Genomic DNA, 19,313 nt, shown 5'->3' with positions numbered 1-19,313 from the left:
TCTTTCTGTTAAATTGCAAGTTATCTCCATTGGCAACTCTCTTTATTTTCTGATTTCAAATACGGTATACCTACTAATATATGATTCTTTCTCCATCCCATCTTAAGACCTTGTTTCACTTACAGTACTATGCTGATGACACTCAATTGTATGTTAGTGGGATGATTCCTCACCTTAAAATGAATCAAACAATAGCCAGAATCCTTACATTAGCCTGTAATGGGTTGAGTTTTCAACTTATTTATAATAGTGGATTTGATAGTAACTATCTTTCTGGAGCCTAAATCAACATCCCATTTCCTTTACCAGTGGTTGTACCCTGAATGTTATTGCACCACTCCATTCAATGCAAGACATATCAAAATCTATGCAAACTAGTGAATTGATGCTTCAAAGAGGCTGAATCTTTTCCTCTTTTCATGCTTTTTTTTATCACAACTCTAAGGCAAAAATATCCACTATGCACACCTTATACTTCAACACTCAGACTGCCAGAAGTTGCCAAGCACAATCATTATCCCAACTGGAGAAACACTAGGGATTGCATTGACCCTTTCCTTTAGTGCAAGCTTTAGGAGAACAATTCATTTAGTCTTTGCCCTCTAAGAGCAGCAGTAAGTTGTAACATCGAATACACAGGGTTAACTGTGAGCCATGGAAATGCATGCCTGTAGGGCATTTCAAATGGTTACTTTAGATTTAGAGGTAAAGCACTGCATCTTAGAATCTGCTGAATGACCTAATTTAAAGGTCAAAGTCCCCGTAGACAACATGCATCTCTTTCTGACATATCTTCATGATGTAGGGAGCTTGTCGATGTAAATGGAGTCATCAGGTTAAAAGACTTGAGCCATAACTGTGAGATAAGATGTGACTAAGGACTTTTGACGTGCTCTCATCTGTGAGACATCTACAGCCCTGAAGAAATATAAATAGAAAGAACATTATCTAGTCATTTGCTCTTGCTTCACAGCAGAATGTATCCTAACTGTAATTGGAGTCTGCAAAGAAGTTGGAAAAACTGACAACGAACACGTCTTGGACAATCACATCAAATATTATTTTCAAAATAAGCGCTGTGTTTATCATTTATTCAAGACCGTGAGCAAGAAAACAACATGAACTACCACTACAATATATATAATATAATACCCATCACACCAACAAACCCTAACGCAAAACAAGAATTGCTTTTTTCATCCATCCATCTGTTATCGAAATGATTGCAAGATTGCGACGAAAATCTTTATGTAAGTGACGCTGACCCTCTTTTCACCTCAGCCATCGAGCGATGAGATGTGTGACGTGTGTGAGGTGTGGACAGCGGACGACTTGTACCCCTGCAGGATCTGCACTCGGATGTTTCATGACGGCTGCCTGAGGGAGCTGGGCTACCTGCGGGCCGAGGCTCTGCAGGAGATGAGAGACACGGCCCACACTGTCACCGGCTGGAGCTGCTACTATTGTGTAAGTCTGCATGCTCACTGCCATTAAACTTGCTGGACGACAAATGCCCACAGGTCTTTATAAATGCAGATGCAAGGATGTAAAAACAAAACCAATGGTGGTTTTCACGTTTAATTCGGGTGAACTTCACCTTGAGTTTTTCTCTCTTTTTGGTTTTATAGTTTTTTTGGTCACTCTTTCTTTTGTCTAGGCAGCAAACCTTATTCTTGTTTTTTGTTATTTTGTATACATACAGAATATGTTCTCTTGTCCAAATGTAGCATCTTTAATGATTTCATGAAATATAATTGGTGTCACTAACAAGATGAGGGCGACCAGTATTATTCTGATACTATAGAAAATGTACCAATGATAAGCTGGGCCTCAAGCCATACAATCAAAACATAAACCTGCATCCCAAAAAAAGAGAGTTTGATGGAAAGAAATATAGGTACCACTTTACAATAAGACTACCCTTATAAAGGGTTTACAAATAGTTTGTAATTCATTTATTAATTAGGTTGTGAACACTTTATAAATGATTAATAAGCTTTTATAAGACGTGAGATAAACAGGGCAACTGTGACCGGTTGCTTGCCAAATAGTGAGCCCACATTTATCTGTAGCACTAAGTCTTACATTGGCTACCTTACTTCGTCTTCTTCATCAGCCAGCATCCTTGGTATCTGTTTTTCACTGAGTTGATTCTCGCTAAGTAGCCAATATAAGGCTTAGTCATCTTGACAAATAGTGAGCCTGTGTTGATGTATGAAAACTATGTTAGAACTGGTTTATAAATGGTTCTTAATGATTAATAAAGTGTTTACAACCTAATTCATAACCTAATTATAAACCCTTTATGAATCCTTTATAAGGGTAGTCTTATTGTAAGTGGTACCGAAATATATAATTGCTCTAAAATGACTGATACATGAAATACCTTGTTTTTATTATGTTATATAAATGACAAGAAAGGTGTATTTTTGTGATTTACATCGTTTTGAACACGGTACGCTTGCCTTTAGCCAACCAAGCATAATCAAGGTCTAAAGTAGGGTCATATTCTCGTAGACTTCTATAAAATTAGACTTATTTTGCAACCAGTGGCCCTGCTGGCCATTAGAAACAATGCAGGTTTGAGGAACTTACTCATGTCTTCACTGATCAGACCCGGAGGCTACCTTCACTTTATACAATCTATGTGTGAATGTAAATGAACAGACTCACGGAAAATGAGACAGACATTCATAGCAGGGAACACACAGGTGGAATTGAACGATGGTTCATATTCCTCAGGAGGATACGGCCGCGGAAATTGGGACACAGCCCCTGGTTGAGTTAGCAAAATGAATTAGCTACAGCTGAATACATTTACCGGCAAGTGTTGCCATAGCAGCAGGTGTAATCAATAGTTTCTGCTATTATTTTTCACATGAGATAGCTTGTTAATGCACTAATTAAATAGTTTATAATTAGGACTTCAGTCGTCACAATGTTAATTGTAGTTAAAATAATGTTGGAATATGTACCATCCTCGTTGTGACATGGATACAGTACAGTATGTGCAAGATTGTTAAAAGTCAACTTAGAAGCATCAACTTCATTTATGGCCCATAATGACTTTCAGCAAGGGTGAGATAAGGACAGAGACGTCTTTGTATTAAGCTTTTAACTGTAATATTTTTATATGGAAATGTATTCAACTAGAGGTCAAGTAAAGTCGAGCAAGTGGGAGAGTTTTATCGTTTAAAAAAATCTTTTGCATTGAAGGCAGATGCCAAAATGGTTGACTCTCTGGTGATCACAGAGAGGCATAATGCAATCACTTTTAATTCAGACATAAACAACTGGAGAGTGCTTTTGCCTGAGTGCCCTTCAGAATGGAGTGGGAGCTTCGCGGTTCTTTCGGCAGCCCTGAGAAGTGAAACCACTTCCCAAAAGTTGCGGATGTTTTCACACAATCAGAGAGAAGACAGCAAAAGGTCCTCTGTATTTGGCGAGCTCCTCCGGTTTGTGATGATGGGGGCGGAATGAGCGAGGGAGAGACAGTGCTGTTTTATTCAAATTGTAAATTGTACACAAACACACAAAAATAACTCCCCATATCCCCACTGTGCAATAATCATGATCTGTCTCTATGTATACATTGTAATATTTATCATATATATTTTATCATAATTCTATTTTATTCATTTATTTATTTATTTATGTATTAATCCGGGTCATCTACATGACCATCCGAAGCTGTGTGCACTACTTGCTGGTCGAAACTGTCAGACCTTTTAATCTGTGTTTTAATATGTCTGTTTTTAAAGCACTCGCTGGAGCAGTGACTATACATCTCGTTGTATTCTGTACAATGACAATAAAAAGCTTTTGAATTTAAATTTGTAGTCCTCATAGCTAAAGGAGCTGTTACAAATCCCCCCTTTGCGTCACATCTGAAATTTCATTTCACAAGGGCACTGGGGACTGTGGTGGGCAGCTGGACTGAGTTTCCTTGAAAGTGGATTTAGAGACTGTCTTCAAAGCAGAGTGCTGCATGTTTGGGTCAATGGCTGCCATCCCACATAGGAAAGGTTCATGAACACAACGACCCTTTTTCATACCACAGACTTCTTTTTAATACTTGCTGCTAGCCAATATGTGCTCTTTCCGGGGCCGTGCTTCAGTCACCAAGCTGGATTTATACCTGAATTGGATATTATGGAAGACAATGCGATGCATTTTAAAGGCAAATTTACTCATTGTTATTCAGGGGCAATAATAAAGCCATGATTGACATGACTGAGCATTGCTTCTTTAAATCGATTCATACAAGTTCAAAAAGGCCAATTCTGTTTGAATCACAAGACGTTTTGACTTATTTGTTTTAGAACTTAGGTTTAAGTTATATATGTCCTCCTTAACTTCCTCAATTCAGATATTTGTCAGTATTATTTGTCTAAGATGAGAATCTGCATCAGACAGTTCATAAAACCCAGATTTATAAATATTATAATATGGTAACAGCATAAATCCGATTATTTGAAAATGCAAAATTGCATTGCCAAGTGTATTAGGTTAGAAAACACAATATTCACCAGATTTCATCTAACTTATGGCAAAAACCACGCCCACTTTTGGTATTATATCCACTTACCTTTACAGATAATTGTGTTGGTTGGACAGATACAGTTATAGATGTCTTTACACCTCTAGTGTAAATGAGATGGAACAAGATAAGGGATCATTTTGATTTATTTTGTTCAATGTAATGAGTTAGCTGCAATATGTACCTTCAAAGCTAGGACCACTTTTACAGCATTAAGAAATGAGGTTAATCAAAGCAGAGTTTTTGAAACAAATCGCTTAATGTTACTTCACAGGTTATTTGCAGAGCTGGGTTATAATTATCTAATTTCATGACATAATGTAGTAGTTGTTTCACAGCGAGCGACATCTGTCACATCACACAGACTAATCTAATTATAATTCACTGTTCACAAAGACATTCTGATTCCTGAAGCTTTGAAAACATTAAGACTGTTTTCTTACTTCCTGCTTCAGCAGCCTATTTAAAGCTGTTTGAACAAACACATCAATGCTGTCATTTGTCTGAAGAGAAAAGTCTCAAACGTCTCTATTTACGCAAGCTGCCAGAATAAGATTAGAATGTTTTGTTAGTATTATACCGTTTTCTCCCCGGGGGCCTTTTGTGTTAATTTTCAAGAAGCTGTCTCTAGGTGTTGTATAAATCCTTAAATCACATTTTGTGCTTTGCTCATGTTTCAAATGTTGTCAGACTAACACAGAAATATAATTATAGCACCGATAGCTGATGGGCAGTGTTCTTGTTTTTGCTGACTGTTGGTGAACATTGCAGAGAATTGATGTCCGGCATAAAAAAGGAGTCAACTTTACAGCATGATTGATTAGTTTTGTCCTTTATTGATTATTATCTTGTTTTTATAGTGACAGACAAGTGATGAGAAATTGATTCTCTAAGTACATTTTTACCAGGACATTAAAAAATACAGCGGAATGCATTAACACAAAAAAAACACAATCAAATCAAATCAATGATACTGTAGGTTAGATACAAGAGATAATACAAAGGGAACTGGCACATATTTTTGATTAAGGTGCAACTTTGAACACCACCCACATGGCTAAGGAAAAACAACACTTCCTCATAAAACAGTAGGTCATTTGCAAATGAATCCCAAATGCTATATATGACTGTTTGTGTCATATATAAACAAATTACAACATGCGCCTGTCGCTGATACTGACTGATACTGACTGATACTGTAACATATATAAAATACTCTGCAGCTACTTTAAAACTATTATTATTATTAAAACACATTGGCCACAATACCATATTGTATTGTATATTGTAATTGCTGACTGAAAAAAAGCAGCCACTGGAGAATGAGTACAATATAATGTGGAGAACACATTGGGTTTTTCAAACAATTCAGACCTCTGTTGGCTGTTGTATGGCCAGGCCAAAGCTTTCAGTCTCGGTACAGTTATGTCAAAATCAAAATGTCATACATTTGCTTAATTTCTATTTTTGGATTTCCTTGACTTTTGAATGGTCATTCAGGGCGGATATGTTCAGGGTTACACCTGCAAATTCACGTGCACAATTTGATAAATTAAAGAGGGGAAGGAGGAAAGGACATCCACATGTGAGTGAGATTCCCGTATCCATTAAAATATTAAGTAGGTTAGGAAGCACCCATTTACAACATCCGGATATTCGCAGGAAGGACATGCTGTACTCTAATTGGCTAGGCATTACTCTTGATGCGCAGACAGCGGGGGGGCAAGGTGTTGATCTGGATGAAAGGTTGAGGAAAAGCGCGAGGACGTCACAAAGCTTATTGCCACACCTGTCCCCATGGCGGATATAATGAGGCCATGTTTGTGAGGGGAGAAACTTTTCTGCTTGTAAACGGCTGGAAATATGTGTGGGAGTTCAGTCAGTGGCAGTGTGTGGGCAGGTTGTGTCTGAATTGGGTTTTAACCAGCACCATGAACTTTTCATCATGTTTATATGAAATACTGTTAGGGGAAATTCCAGTATTTGGTATTATACTATTTTATTAGTCTTGATTTAATGAAGCCGATACAAAACAGTATCACACGCTAATCATTAAATCAGATAAAAGCATAAAGCAACACATGAAAATCCTCACATTTAACAGTACAACTCATTTCAATATATCCTCCACGACCTCCACTGGCTCCCCAAAAACACTCTTGAATCCTTAAAAAAAACCTTAAAAAACTCACTTAATCACTCCCAATCTCTAATCATCAACCTCCGCGCCCCCCACCACACATTTGACTTTGCAATTGGATAAGGACTTTTGTCTTTGTTGTTCTGATGTGATTTTATGAAAAGCATCATTGAGCATTAGGAAAAGCGCTATACAAATCGTATTTATTTTTATTATATCATTTTTTAATTACATTATTTTTGTTTGGGACAAGGGACAAATATTATCTTTGTATTCTTGAAATTGATATTCTTCTCCCGATCATTATGCTTCTCTTTTTGATTTCGCTCGTATTTGCTGAACTCGAGGGTGCTTTTTTCGTTTTTTTTAGAAGAGTGGGCGGCTGAGCTTTTTCATTTAGATTTCATAATGTGGATTTTATGAAGCCCTGACATATTGCAACAGTGAGTGAGGCTCATTTAAACAAACTGGAATTGACTAACCCCGGTAATCCCAAAAGGGTTATTAAACTTCCATCATGCCACTTATCTGATAAATAATGTACAAGTAATATACAAATATTCAAATAGCAGTCTCCTGTGATTTTCCTGGCCTGTGGATGTGCTGTTGCCTGGATTTCTTTTTTACACATCATTCATCCATTATTGCTCAATTATCTTTATTTTTGGCTACACAACATTTCGCCAAACTCACATAAATAATAGTTCTGTGTATTTAAGTAAGAGGATAAATCATGATGTAATGTTCTAGCAAAGTGCATAACATATTGTTTCAATGCAAAGTTATTTTTCCATTGTAATGGCCTTGTGGCCTTTAAAACGCCTTAATTGAAATACACCGGAAATCACTCTTGTCATTCTGTCTTTCTTTTTTAGTTTTACTAATGATGTAATTATGAGGAGAGTAAGAGATACATAAGCACATCATGTGAGTCACCTGGGAAACAAGTTACTGAGATGGATTCACAATCCAATACTCTAATTATAGGAGGAGCCCCATCTGGGACTATGTCTATGTGATTACAGCACACTCACTTATATACATCAAGTAATGTACCACGTATATTCTACGTAATGTAATTCTCTACCCCTGTCTCACTCCTTTTTCTGCAGGATAATCTAAATCTGCTGCTAACAGAGGAGGAGATGTACAGTCTCATGGAGACTTTCAAGCAGTGCAAGATCATTCCAGGTGAGTCACCGCAGCAAGGTTAGAAAATAAATTCAATTTAAAAGTATAGGCATTGGCTCCATTTGTCTAAATCAGGGCGTTTTGATTCTGTCCCAAGCTTCGGTTTGTGCAGTACCGGATGAAGTATTTTCACAAAAATACTATTGAATCCATCCCCCTTACAGCAATTGTTGGTATTTATATCCCTTTACCAAACAGGCAATCAAATGGAAATGGAAATGGATTGAGCCTCTTCTTCAACGTTTAAACGCTGGATACATTAATGTTTCCATGAAAGGTTCTTTAGAGTATGGCAGCCTTTTTATGACATATTTGATCAAAGAGTAGTAGGGTATTTTATGTCCTGTCAGAACAGTTACAAATTAGACTTTGTAATCCTAACTTTTTATTATAGTGTTGTTTATAAATCATTACGTTTCTTTTGCTTTTTCCTTATTGTAAATGCTTTTTATGAATTGTATTCCAAACAGGTTGATTATATTTCCATATCTCCTAAGCACTGGAAACGGAATGCCAAAATCAAAGAGGAACTTATTGTTTTAAAGTGGCAGGAGGTCTGTCAATGTTTATAAAATATTAAGCAGTTAGAGAATGTTATATTTATTTTAAGGGATGGTTGTTGGAGACTCGTACTCTTGTTTGTATATTTCCAGAGACCTAATTAGCCCTGTTAGCTGTTTGCACTGTTAAACATTAAAGAAAGTTGAAACTCAAAACAAGAGGGAATAATGATAATTAGCTAAAAAAGGATAAATATCCAACAACAAATATACTGTGTCAGCGTCAAGCCACCGTAATATGAAATCAAATCCCACTGTTTTGTTCCTTTGAATATGTTCAGGTTATTTCAAGTCAGAGTTCTTACATTATTTGCCGCTACCGTTGCTTCTTCCAAATGTGTGGTATTATCCTGCAGCTCTTATAGAGAGCTAACAGTGGGAGGTCATCCTTCCTTCGTAGAGAATGAGTCATGATAAGTTAATTACATCTTGACGACCGCTCGGCGGCTAATCAGGTCTCATGTGATGTTTTGTTCCCCGCCCCTGTAGAGTCCTGCATTGTGTCGGACGAGCTTCTGCAGTACCGCCATCATGCATCCAAGCATCTTTTTGACAAGGATCTGACCGATGAGCAGGAGGAGGAAGTCCTGGCCCAGTTCGCGGCGCTGGATCCTGAGAAGAAGGGTCACATCGAGTGGTCGGACTTCCTTTACTTCGAGTCTCTCGTGGTGTTGAAGAAGTTTCGCTCAGAGGTGAGGAATCATGTTGAGAATATTCAAAACATAATAACAAAGCAACTTCTAAACTCAAGGAATTTTCTACAGCATCCAATTGAAGCCTGCAGATTACCATACGTAAATATATGTTATTTTGCTGATGGTTTTGTCCACAGTAGCTTACACACACTCAATACCATTGACCACATGCCTAGGAGCAATTTCAGGTTAAGCATCTTGCATAGAAACATGGAGACCTTTAGTGGTCATAGTAAATTACATAGAGACTAGTCCACGTGTGGAAATGTTTTGTATGGATGGAAGAGATAGACTTTTGACCTGGAGACCTCAATTCAACTTGTAAAAAATGACGGACTAAACTATGGTCCATACATAATATCATTTTTAAATGTAGCTAATCTAGGTTACATAATACATGTACGTATTTACCCAAACCATAATCTTTCCCCTTAACTTAACCAACTAGTTTCAATTCATGTGTTTAAAACTCGGACATTTCAGAATGCATTGGCAAACAACCTATTATTTATTTCAGGTATTAGGACATGTTGGATGTCAAGCACCTATGAAACATATTCAAAATGGAGGGTATTATCCTGCTAATAACTTTTGCTAACAAACTGCTAACGAACCGCCAATAACACGTGCAAACACTTGCTAAACTAAATATAGTTTGTTTACACAAAATGTCTACCTGATCCTCTCTCTTTCACCCAAACAAGGTGTTTTCCAAAGGCAATCCTTCCTCGGGTCAGCCTAAATACTTTCTAATCAACCTTGTAGAGAATGCAATAAAAGATTGTAGACTACTTTATGATGAGGTTAGTGTGATAGTAGGACTCAGGGCCAAGTCTTCCAGAAATGATGGCTTTCATCCACCAGCCTGAATTACTCATACTCATTGTCACCTCACCGGAGTTCAAATTTCGTGCTTTGTCTAGTCTAGGAGATTACATTAACGGACTGTGTGTGTGTCTGGGGGGTAAAGCAGCCGTTGCTGATTATGTCAGACAGCGCTAATGTGATTGAGAATGATTGAGGCCAAGAATTCGGCACTAAAATACCTTTTTTTTTGGTCCCTAAATGACAGCCATCAAAGTCATACAAGGGGAAGGGAATTAATATGAGTAGATGCAGGACACCTTATCTCAAAATCTGTTTCATTTCTTCTAGAACTCAATGGTGCGTCTGCTGACCGCCAAGGAGAGGAACACCGCCCGGACAGTGTTCCTGGGTCTGGACCTGGATGAAGACGACGTGATCACAAGATCAGAATCCCGCCAGGCCCAGCAGTCCTGGTACCACAAACAGAGCAAAGACTCGCAGTCCTGCAATGTGAGGTGAGCAAACCAAAAGAGGGTCAGCATCCCGACACAACATGTTTGAATACTTTGTGAAAAGTCTAGAATGAGATAAAAAGGCACACGTCTATATTCACGTCTGGCAGCAGAGTGAGGATCTCATCTGTATGCAAACTGCAGCTGGCAGAGGGAAAAGTGGTTTTGACTGCGTAGGGAGGGAAGAGAGTCAGAAAGAAGACTGAAAGCAAGATAACAAGCTGTCTACTTTTAATAATATATATAATTTTCACATTACATCATCTCCCTCTGGTTGACATAAGCCGCAGTAACAGTGTCCATTTTGATGGCTTTGCAGGTGACACGCTTGGTGACGCTTCTTTACCTGAACAAAATATAAAATGATACAAAATTGAGACTGAGACTTGTATGTTTTCAGCATCAGTGCAAAAGTGCATAGTTCAGTGTTAAATCCAGGGCTGAAAATATAACTTATAATTTATTTCTAATTGTTTTTGCTGCCATTTCCCATATAACTTGGAATCTTACTTAACTTAAACTAGGGTACAGTAATGGCATCACATCACATTCATGTTACTAATGTATATGTTTTGCCATTTGGACGTAATAAACGTACACTTATTTACAATATCTTGTATATTCTGGACTGTGGAAACTGCTTTTCTCAATATTTCTATGTAATATGATGTATTGATAAAGTGAAAGGTGTCGTTTAGCAAACCTACTGTATGGAGAATGATCACTCGTGCTCCTTTCTGCTTTACAGATCTTATCCATCTGTCCAGCTTTACTGTTTTTGTTCGCAATTACCACTTTTTGTTTTCAGCCCAACAGCAGAAATCAAATCAAGTTTTATTTATATAACACATTTATAAACGATGTTTGGTCGAGCCAAAGTGCTGTACATATAATAAAAATAGCCTACAGTAGAGACACTTTACAGCAAATACAACAGCACAGATTGCTCAGAATATCAGTATGAGAAAAACGACACCCTCTATCCTTAGTGTCTTAGAGAAAGACACAAGAAGTAATTCATAAGAAATTAGGGCGAGCTTTTAGCATTAAAAGAGCAAGATACTTCCTTTAGAAGACTTATATTAATCAGGTTGACACAAAAAATGACTCTAGTGATGCACCGTAACTGCTGGATGTGTAACGAAGCAGCTGTTTTCCTAAGAGTTCACTGAATCCTCTGAGTGTAGATACAATGGAAACAGCTTTATTTTAACCCTCTTCACATCTCTGGTCAAGTTGTACACTTATTTAGCAATGTATGGCAATGTTTTTGTTGCTCCAATTCCATCCAATGCAAGTATGACACCCATTCATGAGTTCCATTACAGCTCTGTATCACCAAATTCTAAATCCGGCAACTTTTTAGCGGTCCGATCGAATATTTAATTGATATCTCTCTTGTAACTCTAGACTGCTCAAATATTCAATGTTGTTGCGGACTACGCCACAGTACAGAATGTACAGACACTTCCAGTTTCACTGAGACTTTATAGGTTATATGTTGTGTTCGCAAGATGTCTGCTGTCACCAAGTGGCCAAAAAAACGGTTATTGCAGGTCTAACGTTTCATTGCAGTATTTTTAAGATGGATTACATCAGCATGACATTAATATAGTTTATCTACACTGCCAAAGTTTAAGAAGAAAGGACCTGAACAAATTAACTAATGTGTATTCCAAAGTGCCCTAACTTCAGAGGAAGGCAGTAACGTCAACTGTCAATCAATGAACACTCATCTGTGCGGTAGCTTTTAGCATTTCAGCACAATTCTAACAGTAAATCTCTTATACGTCTCAATGGACTATGCAGTTATAATAACTCAAAACCTCACAGGTTCTACAGCTGTTACAATTGCTGTCCACTTTTTTCTTTCTACATGGAGCCGGGGAATTAAAGTAAAAACAGGCAGCTTGTACCTCCCGTTGATACAGTAACCTCTTTTGCATACTAACACACTTTAAACTGCAACAAGAAACGGGGCATAACAATGTTATTTTACTGGAATTGCAAAAGGACTTGAACAAATAAAACGCATAAATCAGAAAAGTAAGTATTGGAAAGGGAATTTAGCCCGGTCCTCCTCTAATATTAAAGCCACTTAAGTGTTTTTATTATAAAATGTACTCGATGCTGCTGCCACTCATGTCGTTAGCAGGCACTTAGTTACCCGCCGGTTTAATGCTGAGTGCGGCTGAACTCCTGCTATTATTAAATTGTAGAGTATTAGGATTATGCAGCTGGTTTCTTGGATCTCACTTGAATCGTGTTTTGTTTAAGACTTTCGAGGCACACACAAGCTGTGGTTTGGCTGAGATCAATCAGGTTTCAGTATATGGAAATCCAATAGAGCAACCCTGCAACAACCACTACCTTTGAGTCTTTTGTTCAAACTGGATCAAAGACATATAACGCAATCCTGTGCAACTCCACCATAAAGTACAGACTCGGAAAAATGACCGGAGTTGTGTCTCTGACAAAGTCTTGAGAAAAATTGATCATCATAACCTTCAAAAACATTTTATGATTTTTTACTTTTTTGCGTTGAACAGCTGTTTTATGACGCACATCAATTCTCTGCTTGATGGATGATTTTATGGCAGCTTTTATGGCAGAAAATAAAATAAGGATTCTCACTCAATCTTGCACAGTCGATAGGATATAGCAAAATATATACTGTATACATGTTTTTTATCATTTTTATCCTCAGATATTATTATATTAATAAAATAAATGGAAGCTTTGATTCACTCTCATTGGGTTACATGTGTTTGTACTCATTCTGTGTTTATTGATGTGGGTCAATGGTTAAAGTAATCTGATCCTTCACTCATCTAAAAGTAGTAATACCACAATGTAGAAGTACTTTGTGATAAGTCCTGCTTTGAGAACAAATTATATACACAATTACCCATTATGCATGATGACCCATTTAAGAGTGAAATGTGTCTTCTTAAATAATTCTCATTAAAAAGCAAATGATATACTATTTCCATTTGGAATGCAGTGGAGTAAACATTATGAAGTAGCATTTAATGAAAGTACATTTAATTAAAAATGTGCTTGTCATTGTTGTGTGTGTACGTGTGCATGTGCTTATTGCTGATATCCTTCTTGTGCTGTGTAATGTCCCATGCCATTGCATTTCCATCCGTCTCACTTATTCCACATGCTGCCATCCCCACAGACTCATGGGACTCTGCTCTCCTATGAATTGTGGGTGAGTGTGACTCGGCACTGCATGGCTCGTCTCCTTTTATTCACTTCAACACCCTCGAGCGCTCTTCAATTCTCGAGTATTCTCAGACAAGCCCTTGATTTGGATTATATCTGTGCTCTTAAAAATGAGGGATAGAAGCCTCTCTTAGATAAAATGGAACTATTTCCGAGCATCCTGCAATCGAAGTTGCATGCATCCTCGAATGAAGTTTAACTGGCCTCTAATTATAGGGATCAAAAGAAAGCCTTTTATCCTCCTTAGGGGTGCTTTGCTTTAAAAGCCTCGATTATGAATATAAAAGCACACCGTGGACCAAGGGGTGTGAGCAGACATCGTTCCATGCATAACACGAAAAGGGTAACCTCATTAAAAAGCAAATATAAACCAAATGAGTCAGAAAACCCTTTGATCGCTGAAATGAATCATAGACCTTTGCGTGAGACAGTAGTTATTTTTAAAAGGAGCAATCAGTCGGGAGGTTCATCAAAAGATATTCAATCTGACTCAGAAAGATCAAAAACTCGTGAAAGTAATTTTCTGGTTTCTAGTCTAATGTGAATTGACGTTTTACTGGCCTCGTTCTCAATGTAGCCTTTTTGATTTGGCATCAAACAGAAAAAGCATTCTAAAAAAATATTTCACGTCGTGTGTGAAAGTCCTTTTTTGACTTTGGAAACAGTAGTTTAAAATATAAATTTAACTTAAATAATTTCTTTTGTTTTGGCATTTTCCTGTTATATGTTCTTTGGTTTCTCCACGAACATATTTACATAATTTAATGTTCAGATCTTCATTATTTGTCCTCATATTGTCTGTTTGATCATTCCCCCTTTTTAGGGGCCTGTCTCTTTAAGTCCTCTACAAAAACAGCCCTCGCTCTGATTGGCTAGCCAGAAAGAAACACAGTGCACCTTTGCAAGACTTTTAAGCTGTTGTTGGATGGTTTATTGTAATACGCCTGCATGTGCCATAGGAAGGGGAGATCTATCTGAAAAGCTTGATGAATCCCATGTTTTCTGACTAAGCAGCCCACAAATCCTATGTTGTCTTCTTTGGCAACATTCCCAGAAAGAAATCACAAGCAGCCCTGTTTGCATCTCTGTGAAGTGAGACCCAGAATGCAATGGCAACATGAGGATTTGATGGGGATTTATGGGAGAATAATTACTAGCTTCATGGAGCAGAGCCTGGTAACTTTAACTTTCCAATTTCACAAAGTAGTTTTCAGCTGATAGCATTTCAGTCCAGAAAATACATTTCTTTAAAACTGGACTCCATTTTGTGGATTAGTATGCCATCTGAAGGCAGTTTCAACATATAAAGCATTCTCCGCATTATTCTTCTTTTTAAAGAAAAATCTTTGAGATTTGAATCCCTCAATTGCATTTTAATGTTATACAAAATGTCCACTTCAGTCATAGTGACTGAAACACAGATGTATACAAGGAAATACTGACTAACTGCGTGGCATGTCGAATGTAACATCCAAATAGGTTTATTTGAATGCTTGAAAAAAATATGTGGATCAGAAAATGCCCTTATATTCCAGTAAACTCATAATTCCTTATTTTTTCAAACATTTTAATGGTGAAATAATTAGTGTTGCATTTTCCATTTTTGCATAAATTCTCATTGTTTCCAGCGCACGGGAAGGGTCTTTCATTGACTGTTTTTGTAGCCTACTATGTAACTGATACTTTTCTGTCCTTTGCTACAGTATAAGTCATGTTGGACCCATATGTGAGAGCAGTCCAGCCAGCTCTGGCAGTGAAAGGAGCAAGACCGATGAAAACAGGTACGTTACAATGTTACCGACTTCCAGTGATGGATGGCATAATGGTAAATCTGTCCTATCACAGTTTGTTCCCTCTAACTGGCCTTCAGATTCCCTCTCGCTGTGAAATGTACATACACTTGTAAACCCTTTTAGAATCAGTCTTTTTCAATTGTAGCTTTAGTGTCCCTCAGTGTGGACCCCACTGTGCAAAGACGGTAATCATTGCCTCTGCAGCAAAAGTGGAATTCATACGGCGTCAAAATTCATGGATCAGGTGTTGCTGCCCCTGCAAATGACCCCGATGGACGCTTTCTCACTCTCACCAGATAATGAAGACAAATTCCTTTTGGCTTATCGTGACCTTTAAGACCTGCTTCCTGCAGTGCTTGACATTTTTTGCAATAATTGCAGCTAACGCACCAGCACTTATGCAGCGACTACAGGGGGCCACAGGGAAAGAGAGAGCGTCTTTGAGTTGTGAAAAGCGCTATATAAATAAAATGCATTATTATTATTATTATTATTACACAGGAGAGTCATATTAGGCTGAATACTAATAAGAAGAATGTGAAGACATTGTTTGAATACATTCATTTGCAAAGCAGCATGAGGCAAATTACAGCAGACAAGGGCCCAGCTACTTAATAATGATTTTGTAAAATCATTTATTTCTGCACAGTTGCGGTATTGTATTGTAATGTGGTTTTTATTGTGTGTGGTAACACTTTGGTAGCACATGTTCATATGTAATGTGGTTTTCATGAGCGAATCATGAGGAATTGCCTTATTGAGTGAGTCCAACAAACAGCTGGTGCTCTTTTTCATTTTTTGTCAAAATTGTACTACGAAAAATCTTTAATATGTCAAATGGTCCATATTTTTTGATAAGGAAATACCTTTTTAATGACTTCTCAAAACAGCTGGGCACTGTATTTGTTAAGCCAATGTGACTAAAACACGAGTTAACGATGCATACGTTGGGGACCATTATTAATGCTGGTGATATTTGCAGATTTAGGTTACTATACTTATATACTAATAAAGGACTGGCTTACCTAAAGCCAGTTGAGTAGCACTTGAAATGTTTGGCTCTATGAAACCTGATGTACTTATATGATTCTGTTTTCTTCAAGTTTGTGTCTTCCTGGTCGAATGTAGGCTACTTATTGTGAGTCGCTTTGGATAAAAGCGTCAGCTAAATGTAATGTATTCATGGCAACATGATAGCGAATGCAGTATTAACCCAATAAGCTAAAGTCCAAATGTTCATTGTAATAGTTGAACACGTCACAGAGTGCAACAGTGGCCCTGTTTCTATTAACGCCAATTACGTTGATGCGTAAAATGGGATATGGAAACGCCTTTGCTGAACTGTAGCCTCTGAAGGTATATGTGGGCGTTTGAAGCTGGTGGACAAAACAATTAAAACTTAAAATGCAATTGAAACCAAATCCAGAAGACTTCTCTAAATGTTTCGAACGTGGGTTGGATGGACAAGGAAAATTGTTTACTGGTGGATTACAGCCATTTGTATAGCGCTGCCAAAACATCCATTCACGCCAAACTATCCTCTGCTTAGCCAAGTGTTTTGTTCCTAACCACTTAATGGAAACAAGCCTAATTCAAATGTATTTTTTGCGTAATTTCAAAAGTTTGCTTGAAATTTGATTAACAATTGAATGGAAACGACTTTTGAGGCCAATTTCTGAGCTTTTTTTTAATATTGCTTTAGCAAATAAAGAGTTCTATAGTTGGGAGTTATGAGATGAAACAGGGTTTGGAAACACAGGTTGTGCCTCTTAGTAGAACCATTTCATTGTTGGCTTTGGTCTTTTTGTTGACAGAACAAAATAGAAACGATCAAATATAGTGAAGCCATTTTACTGTTGTTCTGAAGCCATTTTGGTAAAAAAATCAACTTATTCAAACCCCTTATTCTAGCCATTAGAAGACATGATTTCAAATGATTTTATTTTTTTTACTTTATACAATTAAACCTCTCTCTTTATTCAACAGGCCAGTGACCTGGGCAGACTTTTTAAGGGAGAGTGCCATCTACGTTTTGGCTGCGCGGCCCAATAGTTCTGCCATGCACATCCGTCTGCCTCTATAGTCCAGGATCCTCCACTGCACCCCAGCAGAGAGAGAGGGAAAAGAGAGATGGGCTATCCAATAGTCTATACAGATGAGCGGAAGAAGATTGGCGTGAAGACACAATGACACGCGGAAGATGAACTGGATGAAGTTCTTAAAGACAGCAGATCAAGCCATCGAGATAATCTTTCCTCCTCTGCATCAACCCAACACCCCCCACCACACTACACTTGACAACACACAACGCTGATTGACACGACGCAAGTGACAGCAGTCGTCACATGTCCCGACTCCCAAAACTTCAAACAAATGCGAGAGACAGGACGAGGAAGACAACCGCCCACCCAGTCAGTGAAAAACTTTGAGTGTAGCAATCATTCATCCACTCATACAAGCTCCTAGGATACTCGCACTCTATTAAAATGACATACCTCACACTCTATGACCCCTCCAGATGCATAACACACCTTTCCGCGCAAACAATGTGACAAGTTGTTACTATTTCAGAGATTCATTCCTTTGGGTCTCATCCTTATAATCGTTCCATGCTACTGTAATGGGATTGCGTTATTATTCACCGAGGACATTTATAATCATGTTACACAGAGGCACATGCGTTGAGACTTCTGGAAGAAGATTAAAAGCTGCCATTACCAGAACGTATACCAAAATGGGAATGAAAAGCTATCCACGTACCTGCTATTATACGAGAACTGCTATTCATACCAGTATAAATTATTATAATGCATTAAAGAGCTGTATTTATTCCTGTATCCTCTGATGTATTCCCCTCACCCCCGGTCTCATCTAAGAGTCTATGTTTCTTCTGAAGTACTAACCGTGAAAAAAAAGGTTGTGAACATTTAATGAAAGCTAACTCAGTTATAATGTGTGCATATACTGCCATGTAGTACATGTATTTGTTCCTGTTATGCTCTGAGCTTTGGCAAGGTGGAAACATCTGATCCCCTGTCCTAGTGTCATTATTTGCACTGCGGGAATGAGATGCGGATGGACTACTGTGTGACATAATCACTGTAATTAAAAAATGAAAGACCATGGGAGGTTTTTGTTGATATGAAGATGCTATATGTTATGGAAAATGTGATGGGAATTATTTAATGTTACAGGTTGTACAACATTTGAAATGCACATGAAACTGCCCGTAGAATCACTGGAAACATGTTGAGTGTTTATGCCATGTAATGAAGGTCCTCTTAGTTAATAAAGTATGATTATGACATGATTCTTGATTGTCTGAGGGATATGTTGCTGAAATAAATGCATGGCATTTTACTCTCCTTCTTGAGGTCCTTTGGTTTGTGTCTTTTCTTGTTTATTCAAGCATGAAGGCGACGATTAACACAAGAAATTATTTGATATAGAGATAGACCATATTGTTGAAATCAATATTATTGTTTATAATTCATTTAATGCTTCACCCAGCACTTGTTGACCACAAGTTATTAGTAACGTACATTCTTATTTTATATGGTACATATTTGTACACATATTCACAAGTTAGTAAAGAGTAAGGTGGTTTATTCAGATCATGAACTTTCATTTTTGGCCGCTATTTTTTTCCCTAAAAAAACATCCTCCTAATTAGTTTTCTTTCAATGTAGCAAGAGTTTGATTAGAATCATTAACACAGAGTTATTCTGTTTCTTGAATATTAATACATTACACATTTTTATAGAAAAATAACTACAGACAGAACGAATATAGTCAGTCAGGCAAAACAAAAGGGTAATGTTGTGAATCGAGTGGCCTGTGTTCG

General features: G+C 37.6%; 1 protein-coding gene across 1 annotated transcript in view; it reads left to right on the top strand.

Annotated features, from left to right (window-relative positions):
- The window catches only part of phf24 (PHD finger protein 24), a 31,682-nt gene extending 12,845 nt beyond the window's left edge, over positions 1 to 18,837 (top strand). The window contains exons 3-8 of the mRNA XM_034229521.1: positions 1,282 to 1,467; positions 7,793 to 7,871; positions 8,921 to 9,123; positions 10,282 to 10,448; positions 15,380 to 15,457; positions 17,456 to 18,837. Coding sequence (XP_034085412.1) covers positions 1,282 to 1,467; positions 7,793 to 7,871; positions 8,921 to 9,123; positions 10,282 to 10,448; positions 15,380 to 15,457; positions 17,456 to 17,552 — 810 coding nt within the window. The 3' untranslated portion in view covers positions 17,553 to 18,837. The remainder of the gene's footprint in view (positions 1 to 1,281; positions 1,468 to 7,792; positions 7,872 to 8,920; positions 9,124 to 10,281; positions 10,449 to 15,379; positions 15,458 to 17,455) is intronic.
- The last annotated feature ends 476 nt before the right edge of the window (positions 18,838 to 19,313 follow it).

Source organism: Gymnodraco acuticeps, unplaced genomic scaffold (genome assembly GCF_902827175.1).
Source record: "Gymnodraco acuticeps unplaced genomic scaffold, fGymAcu1.1, whole genome shotgun sequence".
NCBI classification, from domain to species: domain Eukaryota; kingdom Metazoa; phylum Chordata; class Actinopteri; order Perciformes; family Bathydraconidae; genus Gymnodraco; species Gymnodraco acuticeps.
This window is presented reverse-complemented; position numbering and strand designations above follow the sequence as displayed.